The sequence below is a fragment of the Acomys russatus genome, chromosome 1, assembly GCF_903995435.1.
Source record: "Acomys russatus chromosome 1, mAcoRus1.1, whole genome shotgun sequence".
NCBI lineage: Eukaryota > Metazoa > Chordata > Mammalia > Rodentia > Muridae > Acomys > Acomys russatus.
Window position 1 is genome coordinate 21,039,586 of NC_067137.1, and position 20,950 is coordinate 21,060,535.

Genomic DNA, 20,950 nt, shown 5'->3' on the forward strand with positions numbered 1-20,950 from the left:
AGGCTCTCCCTAGTATGGAAGTGAGCTAGTGAGCCAGGAGACAGCCCCAAAGCATCATGCTATGCTGTCCATGGTCTTTTTACAGTCCCATCCTTTCTTAGCCATTTGTGTTTTTCAGGCTTTGTTCCTCCAGTGCTTTGTTTGCAAGGTGATGCTGGGATAAAGAGGAGCTTCTAACCTTCTTCTGCAAACTGGCTGTCCCACATGTTCATCTCCATGTAGCCCTTCTCAGTGCCCTCCTTTCTACCAACTGGATACTGAATTGAACCTCTCTTCCCACACTTGCCAATGGTTAGTTAATAAGGTGACTAGCTCATGTTTCAGGTGTTACCATGTAGCCAAAATCCCAACTTCATGAAGGAGTTCTAGAGCTCCTTGTAAGAGAGGCAGACCTCTTGCTTTCTTCAGGCTTTGAAAATCCTGGCTGTGGCGGCAACAGGGACGGACTGGGAAAACGTTCTGCCTCCCTCAAAGGGGGCTCCTTCATTATGTCAAGCTGCTAGAGGCAGACGCTGAACTTACCAGATGAGATCCCGCGTGCGCCACCAGGGTACTTGCTTCTCTGCAAACTTGATGTGATGGGACTTACAGGCAAGAAACTGCAGTGGTGCTGGAGGCTCATTAGTTGAGTCCCTGCAGGCCTGAGGGGTGAGACAGTGGGACAGTTTTCATGGGCTGGGCCTCTTTACTCTTTGGCTTAGAGGCCAATTTCAAAGCAGTTCAGTGGTCCTGCCTCTTCACACCACCTTTGACTCCACGGCAGGAAGATGCCTACAAATCTCGTGCTCCCAGGCCACCGTTCTAAGTGCCTTGCCCTGCATAATGAACGATGGACAATTTGCAGTTACGGTCATTCATCTGTAACTGTCCTCGGTGGGCTTGTGGGGGGGGGGGGGGGGGGGGGGCAGGGCATGCTACATGATTAGGTGTGGGTCAGGGAAGAGATGAGAAAGACAACTTGCTTTCTCCCACAAGAGCGCAAGCTAGGGGTCAGTGTAGCCAGGGAATCCGAAACTACCTTGGCTCCTTCCTGTTGGCCTGCCTGCTCTCAGCTCAGGTGTAGTCATGGGCTTCCCGAGTTCCGTGGGACTGGCAGCCGACTTGCCCCCATGTTAAGGAAATCCAGAGCTGTCATAGCACTGCCCTTCGCAGGTGGAAAGGTCTGGTTATGAGGCTCTCGGGTCCTGTCTCAGGAGAGACTGGTTAGGCTAAGGAAGTTTCCAAGATTCTCCTCCTAATTCTAAGCTTAACAAGTCTGTACTATCTATTTCCTTCAGAATTTCTTCTCTGTTATACACAGGGGCAGTCTGTGCTATTTCACTGCCACAAAAATGCATGGGTACCTTTGAAGAGTCCAAGCAGTCACAGTGTAAGACTGTTCGTTCCTCTAGCGTGCTTGTATCAGCTCTTTTAAGGAGTTCTAGAGACAGCCTGCTCAAACCGTTGTTCAAGCCAGGCCTTATCATCTGATTTTAAGCAATAAACCTTCGTCTTCTGTTTGAGATGTCTGCATGGCCAGACAAGGCCAGGGTGTGGTATGAGAACTCACTGGAAGACCTACCCAGCTTGGAACTATGAAGTTTAACACTATAAGTATTGTAGTTCAGGTACAAGGCGTATTTCTCAAGGTTAACTCCTAGTGTCAGGCTCAATGATAAGTATCTTGGTTATTTTCTTACTATTATAATAAAATACTTTGGGGGAAAAAAAAAGCTTAAGGAAGTTTATTTTGGTCCAGTGTTCAAAGATAAAGTCCCGCATGGTAGATGGGCCAAGACAGCAACAGCTTGATGTAGCTGTTCACATCGTGTAAGTCAGGGAAGAGACGTCAGGGGAGGCTTGCGGTGCTCACTCACTTTCTCCATTGTACACAGTTCAGGATCTCCTACAAATTATGGTTCCCACCCATAGTGAAGATGAGTCTTCCTGTATGAATAAAGATAATCAAGATGGTTCCCTCACTGGACCGCCCCTAAGGATATTATAGGTTCACCAGGTCAATAGCACTAAACACCACAATGAGGTGATGGCATCAATCTCATAAAGTCAGAATCAACATATGAGTTTATAGTGCCCTCTCTATGATGCTGCTGCTTGGGAGGTGCTAGCCAGTGAAGAACTGGGGAAGAACAGCTAGGTGAGTGTCCATCAGTAGCTCCTTCAGCATCAGAGAGCTTCGCAAACATTGGCCCACATAAGCATCACTGGATCTCTGGGACCAGCTGTTCTAGAGTTCTAAGCCCGCAACATCACTGTTTTTATGCTCACTGGGAAACCCTACTGTGAACTCTGGTTTTACTGCCTTCCAGGTCAGTGTAGATGCTGCATGTCAGGAACATGACTGAAGTGATGCTCAGCTGTGCTCTGAGAGTCAGAGAGTCAGAGACAGGTATGGACTTAGGGGCCTCAGGGAAGAGAGAGCTCAGACAGAGAAGCAGCAAACCAACAAGCTGATTTGAAGGCTTTTTCAGATAGACTCTCCTTTCCCAAAATGGCTTTTGAAAAGTAGTCAGCCCCCAGGTCCTTCTGTTGAAATTTCTGTCCTCAAAAGAAAACAAAACAACTCCAAACAAACACAAATACCCTCCTTTAAAGAAGAATATTAAAAAAAAAAAAACAAACTTAATGTTGCTGTTCAACCCAAGGCTGACCAGTGAATTCTATGCAACAAACTTATGCCTTCAATCTGAAATACTGATTGTGAGATCTGATCTGTTAATGGAAGTATAGAGCTTAGAAATGCTCAGTTAAAAGGCATATTTCCAGGTCAGGTATGGTGGTGCAGGCCTTTAATTCCAGGACTTCAGAGGCAGAGGCAGGTGGATCTCTATGAGTTTGAGGCTGGCCTGGTCTTCAAAGAGAGCCAGGACAGCCAGGGCTACATAGAGGCTAGGGTTACACAGAGAAACGCTGTCTCAATATACCAAAAAAAGGTTTATTTTCCAAGGAAAATTCCAGTGTTAGGTTCAACAACAGGGTTCTAGGACCCTTCCCACAAAATTGGAACAACACAGGCCTTTACAATCCCAGTCCCCTTGCTGGGATCTTTGTGGGAGGAGCTGGCCAAAAGCATGTGATAAGAGATAGGAGGAAGGTATAGAAACCAGCGGGAAGCGTGACTCTCTTTTGCTGGTGATGTAGCTGTGCACTTGGGAAATGCAAGATGATCCACGGTAAAACAGTTACAAGCAATGAGTGTTTCCAAAAGTGAAGGCTGGGTACAAAATTAATTTAGGAAAATCATTAGCACTCTGATATATAATATGAATAACCACTTATAAAATAAAATGTATCTGACAGGAATAATCTCATTTACAGTAGCTTTGTAAGAAATGCTCAAGGTTTATATAAATAAGTTATTAAACAATCCTTGAGAATATGGGGAGGGGGTAGGGTTTCCTGTGTCCTTAGGTAGAAAGACTCAATGCTGTGGAGAGGGCCAAGCTCTGTTAATTTGTACATTTTAAGTGATCTCAATTCATAGTTAGATCTAATTGAGTCACTTCTGGAATTCATATGGGGAAATTAAAGGAGTAAGAATTTGTGGGGGAACTCTGAAAGGATGATGAACCTCGAGGACACAGCCTTCATCCACTCTTAAAGGTATATATATTATCATACTTGGTGTGGGGCTGGGCAGGGGCAGGCAGGTGGATCTGTGTCACTGAATGGAGGGACTCGCAGAGATCCAAATATGGAAAAGCTATTTTAAAAGAAATGCAGTAGGGAGATGGTTTGTGAGTTTGTATGCTCAGAATGTGTGCATAGGGCGGGGGGGGGGGGGCAGATGTTGAAGCACGTCTTCTTCTATGACTATCTACCTTCCTCCTGCTTTTTTTGAGACATGGTCTCTCTTTTTTCTGGGAGCTTGCAGGTTAGGCTACGCCGTATACTGGCTGGCAGATGACTCTGTGGCAGCCTCTGGTTTTTCATCCTTCACTTGGGCTATAGACCTATGTGGCCATGCCTGGCTTTTACCTGGGAGCTAAGAATTTAAACTCGGTTCCTCATGCTTACAAAGTAAGCACATCACTCACTGAGCCAATTCCTTGACTCCCCAGGGAGTTATTTTTATGAACTGTTATGGTATTGGGACAGTGAGTTCCATGTATGAACATAAGTTTTCAAAGTGAAGTTGAGGCCAGCATGATGGGGCACACACACACAGGCTCAGCCACTCAGGAGGCTGAAATGGGATGAACTCAAGTTCAAGGGTGGCCTGAACAGCATAGCTAAAATAGCAAGATATTGTCTCAAATTCAAAACTAAAATTGGATTATAGTTTAATTCTTTACCAAAAATTCCAGTGGATTAAAAATACCAAAAATATCCATGAAAATGCTAGAAGAAAAATATAGGATAAAATATATCTTGTATTCATATATTATATATATATAATCTCAGAATCCCCAAAAGAAATTACTATTTATTTGAGTTACAAAAGCCTTTGCATGGTAAGATAAAATAACCAGAGCCTGGAGAGATATCTCAGTGGTTAAGAGTAGTGGCTGATCATCCAGAGGTCCTAAGCTCAATTCCCTGCAAGCATCTATAATGAGATCTAATGCGCTCTTCTGTCATGCAATCATACATGCAAATACAATGCTTATATTCACAAATACACAAAAAAGCAAATCTTAAAAAGCTAAGATAATGAATTATAAAGAGAAATATATGCCAATTTTCTTAATATATAAAGATCTCCTAGTCCTTAAACAATCAAAGGCAAACAAGTAAGTACACAAACAGGGACTTTCCAGAAAAGATGACACAACAGACTTTTCAACTTACCATAAGCAAAGAAGAGAAACTTGAAGTGCAGTGGGGTTAGGACTACCGGACTTCAGTGATCACACACTGTGATGGTGAAGATGTGAGGAAGGAGCCACATATGTTATCGTGCACTGGTAACGATGACAGCGAGGTGTTGAGAACCCTACGTTATCAATAAGTGCTGATTGGATACAAATGGAACACCATAAACTGAGATCAGGTAGTGCTAAGATTAAGCAGTCACAAAGTTATGTATGCTGTCATATTCAGGAAAGTGACATATGAATAGCATATTCTTAATTGTGTGTGTTTGCATATGTGCATGCATGTGTGTGTAAGGGTCTCTACCAGCAAATCTCAAACATCATAGCCTCAAAAATTCTTGTACTCAAGATACAATGGTTATCTTAGAAAGTTCTAGAAAACTCAAAGATACACAAACATGCGCTCCACTGGGTTGCATGATACCATCAGGTGGCATATGGACCCTGAAAGACTCCCCTGCATGTCTGAGAGAGAATAAACATGAAATAGGTGGATGACACACTGATATTATTATAAACGTATTTTTGACCCTGGTGGATTCCTTAGAAAGGTCACAAAGACCCCAGACCTCAGCAGTCTGTGGTCCACACTTTGAGGACTGGTGATCTGCACCTCTGTGGTTATCCTTAAACAGCAGAGTTCTGCATGCATATTTCTGAATGGGGAAAATTATTGCCTCTGAGAAAATAAACTTGGAGGACCAGAGCACCCTGCTGGGAGGAAGATGTACTTTCCACTACGGAACCTTTGGTAGCATTGCAATTCTATGCCCATGACTGTAGTCTTAAAAAATAGACTCAAAGCTTCTAAAAAAAAAAATGAATTGAAATGCAAACAGAAATCTACGGCTGACAGATTAATCTGAGTTGGGGACAAAGACTAATGTGCACAGATATTCATTGGAACATTATATACAACAGCTAAGATTTGCAAACAACCCACATGCTCCGGAATAGAGATTGGTTAAACAAATGGTAGTGCATCTATATGTTGTAATTCTATGGAGTCATTAAAAATCATAAATCCTAAGAACGTTCTGTGATATGGGAAAATGTTCACAATATAATGTTAAGTTTAAAAAAATAGCACAGGACATAACTTTGCATGAGCCAAATTATACCAATTTAAAACGATACTGGAAGGATATATTGCAAAATTTTAAGTCATTAGTTTTGGGTGGTGAGTGTGTGGGTTATTTATATTGCTCTTTAAATATATTTATGGATTTTCCAAATTTCCTGCAGTCAATATGTATCACTTTTATATAATCAGAGAACAAATTGTATAAAATATAAAGTTGAAAAGATTTTTTCCCAGGGCTCTTCCCATGAGCTTCTTTGGGGGAGTACTAATGGACAGAACTTCCATCTCCGGGGTATTCTCTCTCCATCTCCAGGGGTACTCTCTTCATCTCTGAGGGTACTCTCTTTCCATCTCCGGGGATACTCTCTCTCCATCTCTGGGAGTACTCTTTCTCTCTCTGGCTGTGGCCTATAGTGATGAACACTGGCTTCATTGATTTTGGAGCAGGGTGGACTGGCCTGCAGGGTCTGGCTTGCAATAAGAGAAGCAGGGGAACTCAGAGATTGAGAGGGGGTGTAATTAGTTACTATAGGAGAAATCCATCAGAAACACTGCTGTCTAACATAACAATAAACAGTTGTTTGTTATCTCTCAGTTATGTGAGTCAAGCAGAAGACCTAGTTCTAGCTCAGGGTCTCTTCTGGAGCTACTGACATCTGAAGGCTTGACCAGGGTAATAAGATCCACCTCCCAGGGGCCTTAGCCACATACCAGGTAAGTTAGGAATGACCAATGGCAGGAATTCTTGCCTCTGGGACACACAGGCCTTCAGAAGCCTTCTTGTGTATCTTAACAGCACAGTAGGCACCTTCTTAAGAAAAGTGATCCAAGACCAATCTCAGAAACCGCATTTCAGCCTATTGTTTTGGTGCCTCTGGTTAGCCTTAGTCACTATGGGACAGCAAGGTACAGGGTGCTGTCACAAAGGACAATGGGGCTGCTCTTAAAGCCGGTTAACTGATGCACATTTGCTTCTCCTTTCTTTTAAAATTGAAATGGTATTTACTATAGTTCTCTTGCTTTGTTAACAAAAATTCTTTAAAATATTCAGTCTATTACAGATTTAATTGTGCTCTTTCCTTTCTCAGTCTTTGAACTGCAGTCAAATATATTTATCAATATCTAAAATCCTGTCAGCTATTCTAAATAGTAAAGATTTTAAGAGAAACAACATAATTACTTTTTCTGAACTCCTTTTTTACTGGGACTATTGATACATATATCTTCTCATTTTTAAACAATTATTTGATAAACTTTTATTTCTAATCTCTTTTTAAGAAATTTTAATTTTTTAAGTTAATTCTTTTTTGGATATACATTTATATTATTATATACACATATATAATAAACTACGTACATCAAGAAGATCCATGAAGAAATCAGCAATTATATAAATGTTACATTCATAGAGTTTTGGCTATTTGTATATGGCAACCTTGAAGAAAACATTTTTCCTATCTTGGTGAGTCTAAAATTCTGAGTGTAAATCAGTATCTATCATATCTCATCTCTGTCAACTTAAAACATCTATCTAGACCTAAAAACATCTTAATCCCTAAAAACTAAGCTTAATTGTAAAACTAAACTATCTGGTCTTCAACCTTATCAGAGACTTGAGAAGGGATAAAATTAATTATCTCAGTAAGCAGGAAGTTTAGGTTAGCAGCTTCCAAAGTGAAAAAACGACAGAGACAGTTTTCTGCCTGAACAGTCTCCCAAAACTCTCTATAACGTTGGAGCATCATCTTCAGCCTTCTGGCCCAATATATCTGACAGACATATTTGTGAGGCAGGAACTATTGAGGACTTGCTTACCCTGTCTTGGCAGAGTTTGGCCATTGACTCTGCCTGCAGCTGAGCTTACCCTTTTTTAGGCAGAATTCTGTCAGTGGCCGAAATGAGGACATTTTGCCCAGTGGCTGGTTTACCACATTTGAAGCCATCTCCATAAGGAAGTTCTTTGATGCTCATCATCTTCTTTGAGATAGGCTGGGTGTTTCCAGGAGTTAACCTGTCTTATTGTCAGTGAATCTTTAAAATAGTAAAAACATCTTTAAATGCCATATTCTGTAGGTCTCTGAGGTTTTTGAAGACCTTATCTATTTTACCTTATCTATAGAATCATATCTACCTGGTAAAACCTAGGATGTATATATAAGTATACAAAAATGCTATTCCTAGCTTGTTCAACCAACTTCCCCAATTTTATTTGGGCTCCTACAAAGATATTATTCACCCAAAATCAGCAGAAAGAAACCTTAAGAGAATGATGCCTCATTTCCCTTAAGGGATGTTGGGTAGGCTTTTGGTTGCTTTCTTGGGATATAGATGCTTCTTTTCATTGGGAGTTGGTTATAAGTTACTATTGGTCTTATTCAGAGGAAAAATGAGGTTGGACTCAGGGATGCCCCTCTTTTCCTTTATTTTTCTTTCTTTGGTTTGGAGATAGGGGTTGAAAAGAAAAAAGGGGGAATATAGAAATATATAGGGATGATAGGATAAAAAGTAAATTATTGAATCTACTCCTCCATTTAAGGTCTTATTACTTACAAGGTTATTTTTAAATAATTGCTATAGAATTCTATATATTGACACAAAATAAGTTTAATTTTGACACATTGGTATAGAATTCAAATTTAAGATTATTCTTCTCACACATTATATATATATTTCTACTGTAATATGAAGTATTGTACCCATACAACTCAAGTAGGATAGAAGGTTTACCTACAATACTTTGAAAGTGCTACCGCAGGCTTTTTAGGATAAGTCATACAAGTTAATTGTTAGTTGATCATATCATGGTCATGTCAATTACTAGTCTATTTATATCACAAGAATACACATTTGATTTTCAAAACAATGGGAAAGGCTGCTCATTTTGCTAGTGTGTAGGGCCAGACAATCTGGATTAGTGAAAGGTTTGAGATGCTGCCTTGTGGGGTAGGCATTGGTTGGCAGGGCCATTCTGGGATTGCTAAGCCACTAGGAGGCATCACACAGGGTTTGAGACTTGGCAAGAGGAAGCCTGCACATAGAAACTGTTTCATTCCTGAAGTAGAACAGCTCTCTTGCTTTGCAAGACTTAATCTTTTATGGGCAAGTGGCCTAAGTATTGGCCACTGGTATTATAACCCTGCATCTTGAATACCTTGTGTCAACCATGGTTTAATGTTAATTCCTATATAGCTTAGAAATTTCTATGCAAGTCAAACATTGTAGCATCCAAACTAATTCTCCCAAATCACTTCCTCTGTACTTCTTTATATACGGAAATCCTATCAGGCTAAATATCCAGTTTGGTGGCTGAGTAAAGATGTTCACTATGGACATAAGTTTCCCCAAGGCTAAGAAAATCCACATGAACTAAAAGAGGAAATTGAGTCTCTGCCATCATTGGATGGACCAGCCCAGCCCCAGGTGCCAATGTGAACAGATGCAGACACTTACAACATAGTGTCTATAGAACCTACATTGAGAGTGATCCAGGAAGAACCAGTGGGAGAGAAAGGGCAAAGGTAAGTTTATCTTGGTTTGATTTGTCAAGGGTAAAGCCCATCCTGGGTTTGTTCAGGAAGTCAGGTATCCATCAAGAGACCATAGGTCTGATCAACACTATCAGCTCTTGGGGCAGGGCACATGTTGGCCAACTACTGATAAAATGAGTCCCGTGTAAGTCACAGTTTCTGTGTTGCCTAATCCAAAAATGAGAGAGATAAGCCAGGCCTGGTGGCACATGCCTTTAATCCCAGCACTTGGGAGGCAGAGGCAGGCGGATCGCTGTGAGTTTAGGCCAGCCTGGTCTATAAAGTGATGCCAGGACAGCCAAGGCTACACAGAGAAACCCTGTCTCAAGGGAAAAAAAAAAAAAAGATGGGAGGGAGAATCCAATTGACTCACTCTAGACTGGGTTGGTTCCTGTGTTGGCCCCTCTGCTCTAGTCAGCTGTGGTGGTGGCACAGTAGTTAGTGATTGCTGCCACCAGCTATGAGCACAGTCAGAAAAAGAGAAGATAAGCATTAAGTCCAAATGCCTAGGAGTGAGGACTATAACTCTGTGCACTCAGAGCATGGCATCAAAGGAATTAGTCAATGCATAATAGGTCTCAGAGGAAGACTTATGCCTCAGGCAGGGGGCATCTCATAAAAACAAAGGTAAGATATTTCCTTTTGAGAAATTTAGGAGCCAGAACTCAAGAGATGTGTTTGACATCCAAGCGTGAGGACAAGAGTTTGGATGCCCAGAGCCCATATAAAAGCTAGTCATGACATGCCCTTGGGATGTGGAGGCAGGTAGATTTCTAGAGCTGGCAGCCCAGCCACAGGCTCAATGAGAGACCCTGTCTCAAAAACTAAAGTGTAGAATGATCAAGGAAGACAGTCAACATCAACCTCTGGCCGCCATACACATCCACACTTGTCTATGTGCGTTCATGCACACACACGCATATACACACATACCTCCCACTTCACCCTGACACAAAGAAATTTAGAAGCAAAGTATGTTACAGCCACAGAGGCAAGACAAAACAGGATCCATTCATCGTATTAGAAGTAGAATTCAGAGTGAGTAAGGGGTTAGTTAAGACTGAGTTGATACTGAGCACCTGATTTCAATTTTTCCAAAGCAGAACCAAGATTGGTTTCTGAGCTTTCTCTGGGTTTATCCAAAGGCTGTCAATCATCCAGGGTCTGGGTAAGAAAGCAAGGCAGGGCACTCAGAGGAAGGATAGCAGGCTACCAAGAAGAGACTTGATACCCTATGAGCATACACAGGGGGAGGAGGTCCCCCTCAGTCACAGTCATAGAGGAGGGGAGTAGGGGGAAAGCAGGAGGGAGGAATGGGAGGATACAAGGGATGGAATAACTATTGAGATGTAATATGAATAAATTGATAATAAATAAATAAATAAATAAATAAATAAATAAATAAGAAAGCAAGGCAGGGACGGCATGATGTAGAATGATGGGTCGGATCAGACCGGCTAGCGGGAACTTTATTCGATTGTTAGGATGGCTAGAGCAGGTCAATTGGATTTAGTCCACTGCTTGGAGGTTGACTTGCTTACAATCTGTCTGATCCATCTTGTAGACACAAAGCCTTCTTGATGCCACTGAAAGTCATAGGCCGGGGCCCTCATCTTTCTCGTCTGGAAACAAGAGAGAAGTAACTAGAAGGGATGCTGTGTATTGGTTTGGGGCTCTTTGAAAGACTCTGAAGAAGGTAATGCTGATAACCATATTACCCCCAAAGGTTTCTCTTTCATCTTCCACAACTAAAATAGACATTTTAGGAAGGCAAGAACACATTAGTATAGGAGAAGGTGATGAAGCCAGCACTCGGGAGTTGCAATAATAGCCCGTGCCCTTCTTCCCTAATGTGTTGGGCTTCTAAGAACACAGGGTTTGTTGAGAGGCACAGTGAGTGCTGCTTGCTTTTATCTCGTTGTTTCCCTTCTCTTCTGTAGATGTGAGGTTGTTTGTAGTTTCCAGGAGAGTGCTATTGCTCTGGTGTTTGGAAAAGGCTCTTGCTTTACCAGTGTCATCTCTTATGTGCTATCTTGGGGGAGATGGCACCACAGTGACGTGTGCAAGGTGGAAAGCATATTTGAGAAGCTGCACTTTGCAATGGTGGTTGGGATCATCAGATTGGCTGTGGTTCATAGTGAATTAATTAAGGGTATTTTTCTTCTCTGAATGGCTCTGGCCTTCTGGGATCTTCCTAGTCTATATTAGTCTCTTTCGTACAGCTTTCAGGTCTTACCCATCTCAGGAGCTCAGTAAGCCTATTTGTTACCTGTTTTCGACTCTTCACAGTACTGGCTGCCATGTGTGTGTGTGTGTGTGTGTGTGTGTGTGTGTGTGTGTGTGTGTGTGTACAAGGCATATGCTATTTATGAGCTGGAGTATTTGTTTGTTGGTGCTTTGAACTAGCGGCTGTCCCATCAGCCTGGATCCCTAAGTGACTGCTGACCAGAGCCCAGAGCCCAGAGCCCAGAGCTGAACAGGAACTATAAGATGAATATATCTCATTGCCTCTCAGCTACTGAAATTTGGTGCTTTGTGGGGGGAAAAGTCAAACCCTATGAAACTATTAAAAGTCATCTCTGATAAGCAGGTGACTCTCATTCCAGTTAGTCTAATTTTTACTATTTTCCTCCCATGATTTTGGATTGTTTGTAATTTTTGCTTAGTTGTAGCACAGGCATTGATTACACTTAATAGTCTGGTAATTGAAATTTAATTTGTAAATGGCCCCACAATAGTAGTAACCTAGACTTGTGCGTGTTCATTTGTGCACGTGAGTGTAGAGGCCAGAACTCAACATGGGTGTCTCCCTCAATTACTTTCTACTTTGTTGAGATACTGTAAAAGTAACTTTTATTCTCCCTGCTCAATTGTTGTCTGGAACACTTACTACCTCCTTCTGCTGTCCTAGGCCTAGTCTTGGAAGCTTAGAGCTTTTGTATAATCTAAGTTAGGCCTAGAATATTTTTAATCTCTGAGATTTACTGCTTAATGAGCTCACCCTTACTTGTTCTTTCTGAGCTCTGGGCTGACTGGTTCAACTCAGCTGTTCTGGCTCAAACTCTTCTCCCAGCTGACTTATTTAATCTGACTTCTCTCTCAGCCCAGAATTGCTCTGCTTGGCCTCAAACTAACTCAGCAATCTGCTCTAATCTTCTGGCTTCTTTTCATTTTCTGGCCTGTTCTGTCTTCACCTGAGTTCTTTCTCTGCAACCCATCACTTTATTACTGTCCTGGTTAAAAAAAAAAAAAAAAAAGCTTCCTCTTTCTGAAAAACTGCATAACCTATTCTGTCAAATCTTCTCTGATTTGTCAACTTTTCTGCCACTCAATTAGACATCACTTTCAAACATGGGTGCTTCCTTCTACAAACTAACTTTACTTTCATTTGGGATTAAAGACATGTGCCACCATGCCTGGGTCTAAGCTTTTCTTTGGCTGAAACTTGCTCTGTACCAGGCTGCCCGTGAACTCAGATCTGTTTGCCTCTGTTTCCTGGATTAAATGTGTGTTTGTATTCCAGCTGGACCACACAGACCTAGAAGATCTTTGGATGTTATCTCTTGTCAGAACAGCCATCTTCTGAGTTAACATTCCTCTACAAGATACAGTCCCCATTAATCCTGGAGCTCGCCAATTTGGCTAGACTGGCTGACCAGAAAGCCCCAGGTTTCCTTCTGTGTCCATTTCCTTAGTGCTAGGATTACAGGGGCATGACTTCCCAGGTCCTACATTCAGGTCCTTAGGCTTGCATGACAAACTCTTTATTGAGTCATCTTCTCTGCCCCAGAACCTGAACTTCTATTTGCCAAAGTATCTGCTCTGCAATCATGTAAGGGCAAGCACATAGTAGGTGCTTAGTAAATATTACTTAAATTGATAGTGAATGCCTTTCCTTACCTTTTACCATAATGAGTATTAGAAGATAGTGTGTATAGCTGGGCAGCAATAGCAATACAGAAGTAGGCTTGAGGATTGTTTATGGGCTAAGGCATGTACTTTTAGATAAATCTTTGTTCCCTACCCCTTATATTCTGTGCTGTATTGATCTTATTTCTAGTTCCTTTGGAAACTTAGTATCCTAATATCTTCCAACTCTTATCCCTGGTATAGGATGAGACTGTTAGGTCTCTTGAAGACCCCCTCAGGGGCTCCTCAACTGGTGTATTAAAGACTATGCTGTCTCCTTTTCCTAATTTGCCAGGAGTTCAGCTAATTCAAGGCTTCTCTAGGCCCTACAGCCTCTAAAGAGCAAAGCTGTGATTCCAGTGCAGTTTCCTGAACATGAATTGCTGCTTTATTGGGAGATATTCTCAGGTCCCAGTTCCTTTGACCACTTCATATATGTATATAGGGAATTTTGACCATATTTATCCACTACCCTCAATTAATCTCATCCCACTCTCTCTGGCTTTGTTCTTCTTCCTGAGACTCCCTCCAACTTTTATATTTGCTGATTCCCCTCACAGCAATCAGAGGGCAGCTTTCTTTATTACCATGTTCTCTGAAGCCCTCAGGGAAGGGTCCCTGGCTCGCCCTTCCAGGTTTGTGTCTTTCCTTTACTGTCTCCCAACCCCACTGGCCGTGTGATGCCTTTTGAATGTGCTAACACATCCTAATCTCACAGACTTGCCTGGATATTCCTTAGTCTAGTCTCCTTCAGGGTCTCCTCAGGATTACCCCTCCCAACAAACGAGGACTTCCTGGCGATTGAACTTTCTCAAAGATCACTCATCTAGCAGTGAGCTATTGCAGCATCGTAACTCACACCTCAATCCATACTTCATTTCATGGCCTCTTTCTTCCCATCTCTCGTTGTCTTTGCACCATGGGAATTGTGAGAATGTAGAGATGAAGAACTCAGTGTATTTTCACCAAAACAACATCCCTCAACATGCCCTGCACAGGCGGCATCCTGTGTACATCCCTCAACATGCCCCACACAGGTAGCATCCTGTGTACATCCCTCAACATGCCCCACACAGGTAGCATCCTGTGTACATCCCTCAACATGCCCTGCACAGGTAGCATCCTGTGTACATCCCTCAACATGCCCCGCACAGGCAGCATCCTGTACACATCCCTCAATATGCCTCACAGAGGCAGCAAACTGTATACATTAGGCATTCAAGAAAGGTCTATTGACCAAATGAGTGTCCAAGGTCAGATGTTATAATGGAGAGATGTGTTTATTTAAAATATCACACATGGATCTGAAATGCTGCTGTTATTACTGTCTTCCTGATAGAGAACTCAAAGCCCACCCTGACTTAGTTTTCCACTTCTTTGTGTAGGAAAATGGGGAATTCCATCAGAAGGCTCCTGTTTCTTCTTGTGTGCAAGGTGACCACGGCAGCCCACCTTCCTTGACTGTGTCTTCAGATGCTCTACTATCTACGTCCTGCTATCCTCTCGCTACTGTGTCCGTCCTCCCTGGCCTTTCAGTATCTTTGCTTTCTCTGCCCACACAAGTCCATCAGTCCATTCTGCCCCATTTACCTTCTTCTGCTGTAAATTAAGATCTTGGACTTCTTCCTCAGGGGTTTAGGTCACCTTAGTGGCTAAATCTTGACACCTAAGTAGAGTCAATGAGGAGTTACTCTAATTCAGCTTCCACTTGCCCTCCGTAAATAGAGACATAGACCCACCCCCCTGCCCCCACGCCACTCAGCTTTTCAGCTTTGAGAACTGAACCTAAGGATTTGTGAATGCTACGCAAGGTCTAAACCACTGAGCTACACCCCCTACCCCAGTGCTATAACCCTTAAATGAAGATTATATTGAAACATCCTGGGGGTCACACTATATAAACAACATATCTGGCTATCAATGCGTACACACTTTGTTTCTACTTTCCCTGCTTGTTCTAAATTCCACTTTCCTAAAACCTCAATCCCAGAAGTAATGATATAGGATAACGATGTCAAAATTATAGTTGTGGCCCTGATGAGAAGGCCTAATTTGTCTCGGTGGGATGTGTGATTCTTTTTGAGGAAAAGAATCACTAGTTTGAATTCTAACTGTGTTATTTATTTGCTGTTTGACCTTGAATGATTTATTTTGCCTCTCTGAGCTTTAACTGTTCCTCCTGCAATAGAAACAACAACAATAACAACCATCATCATCATCATCATCATCATCATCATCATCATCATCATCTCCCCACAAAGGCTCCTTGTGTGATGTGAAGCACACAGGAACATGCACACACACACACACACACACACACACACACACACACACACACACACACACACGTAGACGCAATGTTGGGTGCCTGATATCAGTAGCCTTTCTTGACTCATTAAAAAAATTACTTAGCAAATAGGGAACATTTTTTGAGTTAGTATAATTTAACCTACAGGGAAAGGCACTTGCCTCTCCTTGGGAGAAGTGAGAGAATTTAATAAGGCATGAGAGTTAATTGAGACCCCAGTGTCCACAAGATACAAAAGCAATGTTGTGTGTGTGGGGGTGGGTGGGTGGGTGAAGGGGATTCAGCAAACCTTGAAGGCTCATCCACGTTGAGTTTCAAGTCTCTGCAGCCCCCTAGTGGCCACTGATTTCAGAGCCCTGTTCACAGTCATTGACAAATCAAGAGTCAATTTGCCTTTGAATAAGAGTTAAATAGATCAGAAACAGATGGAATGGAGTGTGAAGGGGCCAATGTTTTGATCCTCTCCATGTTACAGACAGAAAGATACTTTTTGAAGTTGTGGAAATATTATATACTATGAAAACATTTAACTCCACACTCTTTTCCTTTCTCTTCTTTTTTCCTTCCCCACCCCTCTCTCCCCAAGATGGAAGCATTCTTTCTTCTCCTGTGTCAAGTAAATCTTATCCCTTAAATAATTAAGTTGGCTACAGATACGAATTTTGAATATCTTCTGGAAGCCAGACGTTACTGAGAAGTTGTGTTTGTTTGTTTGCTGTCTTTAGGTTTTCATTGGTCCACATGATAGCAAAGTGCTAGAAAAGACCATGGCCCCCAGAGGAGCAGGGGTCCACTTAGCTGTCATCCCATGTTGGGCAGTGAGCAAGGTCTCTTAGAGCTGGGCGAGAGAGATCCACTGGATAACGTACTTGGATACGATGAGGGCTAACACAAGGTATGATAGTCAACCTTAGAAAGAAGAGACTGAGAAATTAGTGTGAACTAAAGATTAGTCTTGTCTTGTCTTCCGTGAACTTTCGGGTGAAACACAGCTTTTATCTGAAGGGAAAGGAGACTGGAAGTAGAAACCAAGTATTTTTTTTTTTTTTATGTCATAAAAGAAATTTATTTATTTATTTTTTAATCTTTTTTTATTACTTTATTCATATTACATCTCGATTGTTAGCCCTTCCCCTGTTTCCTCCCATTCTTCCCTCCCTCCCATTTCTCCCCTCCCCTATGTCCGTGACCAAAGGGAGACCTCCTCCCCCTATATATGCTCTCAGAATATCAAGTCTCTTCTTGGTAACTAGCTATCCTTCCTCTGAGTGCCACCAGGTCTCCCCATCTGGGGGACATGGTCAGAAAAGGGGCACCAGAGTTCGTGTGAGAGTCAGATCTCACTCTCCACTCAACGGTGGAGAGTATCATGTTTGTCGGCTAGGTCTTGGTAGGGGTTCGAAGCTTACTGCTTATATTCTTCTTGGCTGGTGCCTTAGTTTGAGGAGGACCCCAGGATCCAGATCTGCCTGTCATAAAGTTCTTCTTGTAGGTTTCCAGGACCCTGTAGGTCCTACTATTTCCTCTTTCTTCCATGCTACTCTGAAACCAAGTATTTTAAGTGGATAAATAAAAGGCCCCGGAGACTGTGAGCAACTGTCCCAACCAAACTTCTTTCACTGACTCACACCCATATCCTCTGGCCCGCTATTCATGGAGGGCTATGATAGAGTAGCAGTCAAGGGGACTCGAGGATGGGTTTGGAAGTCTCATGTGACCATATGAACCAGAACTGGAATTAGAAATATTTGCTGTACATATTGTGGCTGATGTTTTTAATCTCATCACTTAAGAAGCTGAGGCAGGAGGATTGCCAAGAGTGCCTGGTCAGTCTAGGCAACGTAGTGAGTTGAAGCCCAGCCTTGGCTACAGAAATGCTCTTATTTCAAAACGCCAAAAATAACAAATGAATTAACAGATCATCTCGGGGTGGGGTGGTTGCTCAGCAGGAGAGCGTTGCCTCCAGATGGCTTGGGGTTCTATCTGCAGCACCACCAATTTACCCTGAAAACCGATCCAGACACTCATTATTCTGAGAAAACGAAGTGGCCAACCGGTCTGAACAGCATTTGATGTGGCTGAAGAACACTTCGATTCGGAAGTACCAGGCTCTCAGGAAGATGGGCCCCTTTCAAGGCCCCAAGACAAGCTGTTCTTGATCATGCAGGGTGATACTACCCTTGGTTTTTCCTGGTTTTCCTTTGCCTCTAGTTTTGTCCCGGAACCTGCTCTTCAGAAGGCGGACACATTTATTCTGTTAAATGCATAATCAGAGTGCTTGGTTGCCACGATCACTTCCAGTTTTGCCATTGGTCCAAAATACTCTCTTGCTCATACAGCGAAAAAATAGGGCAGGCGATCTGGAGGACGGAAGAAGAACCAAAAGCGGGGGGCGGGGCTGGCTTGGTGCTTTTCTCAATGAATACCGAGGCCTCTGCAGATTTGCATAGGAGCAGACCTCGCAGTACCATTGGTTGGCGGGGGTGGGAGAGGGCGGAGCCGGCTGCGTGAGCTGGGCTGCTGCGCGGAGTTCGCTTAGGAGTCCCGCCCCCACCAAGGCCCCGCCCCCTCTCGGCGCGCGCTCGCGGCACCGCCAGCTGCAAGTGGCGGGCGCCCAGGCAGATGCGATCCAGCGGCTCTGGGGGCAGCAGCAGCGGTGGCAGCTGGCACCTCCCGCTGCTTCTGTCCAGGGGGTCTCGGGGCAGCGGGAGGCTTTCTGGCTGCCCCCTGGCCAGTCAACAAAACTGCGGGCTATGCTGGTAGGTGAGGAGGGGGCTGGCTAGCTTGTAGGTTCCCCCTGCCCGGAATGCTTTCAGTCGGCAGCTGCGGCCAGGGCCGCTCTGGGGCCTGGGAGTGAACTCCAAGGAACCAAGACGTCGTGACAGCACAGACGCTGCAAACTTGCGCGTGGAGGCAGTGGGAGCCTCCTCTCCGCAACGCAGGGCTCACATTCACACCCAGAAGTTCAGCGGGCTGGGTGATCCGAAGACTTCCTGCAGCGGAGGTCACTTGAGGGGGCGCTAGAAAGCAGCCCCTCCTGAGGTCCTAGCCTGGCCCTGGAAAGGAGAGCAGAGGAGGTGACAGGAGGATGTGGGCAAGACAGTGATCAGCCTGGTGCCACGGTTCGGTTCGCAGCCTGGAAAGTTGCAGAAAATTGGAGGCTGAGAGGAGAGCTCCGGTCGCCGAGGGATTCTTGATACCTAATTGCCACCTCCTTTCAACCATAGTTGTTTCTCTGGTCCCTGAGCCAAGGCCTCTACAAAGGGCGCAGTACGGTGAGAGGCGCAGGGTCCAGCTGTTGAGCACAGGGTGTCTCACGGTCTCCGAACTCGCCCCTGACTTTCATATCGGTTTTGCCGAGAACCCTTCTCGCCTCTTCGCAGCTTGGGAAAAGCAGGAGAATAGAGCGTACGCACAATCCCTTAGATCAAGTGGAAAGATCCGTTCAGGACCAAGGACTATTTGGAGCCCCTTCCTGTCTTGAGCAGAGTGAAGGGCGAGGCTGGTCCAGCAAGGGAAGGGAGACTAGTGTAAACTAGTCCTCCCTCCGGCGGAATGGGAACCCTTGGGCTCCTGTGGCTGCTACTGCCGCTGCTTTTGGCAGCAGCCTCGGACTCTGGAGCTGCAACCGATCAGCGCACGGGTTCCCCAGCCTCGGGGCAGCCTCTGCAGCCCCGGGAGCCGCTCAGCTACTCGCGCCTGCAGAGGAAGAGTCTGGCTGTGGACTTCGTGGTGCCCTCGCTCTTCCGCGTCTATGCTCGAGACCTGCTGCTGCCGCAGCCGCCGCCGTCCCCTTCGGAGCCCGGGGATGGCGGGCTGGAGGCGCGGGGATCACTGGCTCTGGATTGTGCCCCTCTGCTCAGGCTACTGGGGCCTCCTCCTGGGGTCTCCTGGGCAGAGGGAGGCAGCTCGCCTAGTCCCTTGGCGGGCCCGACGCTGTCCAGGGTGCTGAAGGGAGGCTCGGTGCGCAAGCTCAGGCGTGCCAAACAGCTGGTGCTGGAGCTGGGCGAGGAGGCGATCCTTGAAGGCTGCATTGGACCCCCGGAGGAGGCAGCGGCTGTGGGGATGCTCCAGTTCAACCTCAGCGAGCTGTTCAGCTGGTGGATTCTCCACGGCGAGGGGCGGCTGAGGATCCGCCTGATGCCTGAGAAGAAGGCATCAGAAGTGGGCCGGGAGGGAAGGCTCTCCACGGCGATCCGTGCCTCCCAGCCCCGCCTTCTCTTCCAGATCTTCGGGACCGGTGAGCAGCCCCCAACAGAGGTTGTTGGGATTTGCATTTTTAGTTACACAGACTTGAAGAGACTGTTAGCAAGCCCTTATCCTTCTTCACCATTCTTGAAATTAGACCTGTTGTTTCTTACTATGTGCTTTCCAATAGAACCTTCTTTTCTCTTTAGCAACCAAGTTGGGAAAAAAGTTTACCAATGTTGGCAGAATGCCTTCCAGCGACTTACACATGATCCAGTTGGATCATAATTGCTTGCCCTCCTCCCTGCGCACTGAGAATGGTTGAAGTGCCCCTATAACTCCTAAGTTCCAAATTAGTATGAGACCCCAAACTCTTTCTTTCCTACTCGTTTCTCTTCTAGAAGGCCACTGCAGATCTGGAGACTGTGGTAGAATTTCCCAGATAATATAGAATTCTTCTTTATACTGAGTCTTGGGCCAACTGCCTGGCCCTCGCCCTCCTCCCCAGGGCTGGCTAGCCCAGAGGTGGCCTCTTCCTTAATTATTTATTCTGCCTAACTGGACTCCCACCCCCAGTCTGTTTTACACATTTAGACTCTCACTCTTCTCAGATGTCTTGAGAAAGTCCCAGAAGAACTAAGAAGCAAGGAGCAGGGGAGTTGTGGGGAAAGGGATGGACATTGTTAAGGTTGCCTTGGTCTAGGGAGAAGCAATAGTTGTCTTTCCTGCCTCCCCCTGCCCCTTTGTTTTCCTTGAGACTCTTAGCTTACATGTGTGTAGCAGCCCCTCTGAGCAATAGCCTCTGGTAGGCCCGTCTCACTGCAGCTCTTACTGGTGGAGGCTCCTGGAATGAGTTTCTGTTCCATTTACTCCCTCGTTTCTTTCAAAAATTCACTGAGTTAGGGCTGTGTGTGCAAGCACTCACTTCTAACTCTTCAGTGGTGTCTTTTGAATAGCAAGCCAGGTGGTTTTGAATGAATGTTTCTCCAATAAGACCATGGGGGTGGGGTGGGGATGGGGGAGGACTTGTGAATGAGTTAAGCATGCAATGTAAATGAATGAGAAAAAAATCACAAAAAGAGAAATCATGTGTTTTAAAAAGAAGCCCACACTGATT

At 44.4% G+C, this 20,950-nt stretch overlaps 1 protein-coding gene across 1 annotated transcript in view; it reads left to right on the plus strand.

Moving 5' to 3' along the window:
- The first annotated feature begins 18,979 nt into the window (after positions 1-18,979).
- Alk (ALK receptor tyrosine kinase) overlaps positions 18,980-20,950 on the plus strand; it is a 713,415-nt gene continuing 711,444 nt past the window's right edge. The window contains exon 1 of the mRNA XM_051169801.1: positions 18,980-19,885. Within this exon, the coding sequence (XP_051025758.1) occupies positions 19,201-19,885 (685 nt within the window). The 5' untranslated portion in view covers positions 18,980-19,200. The remainder of the gene's footprint in view (positions 19,886-20,950) is intronic.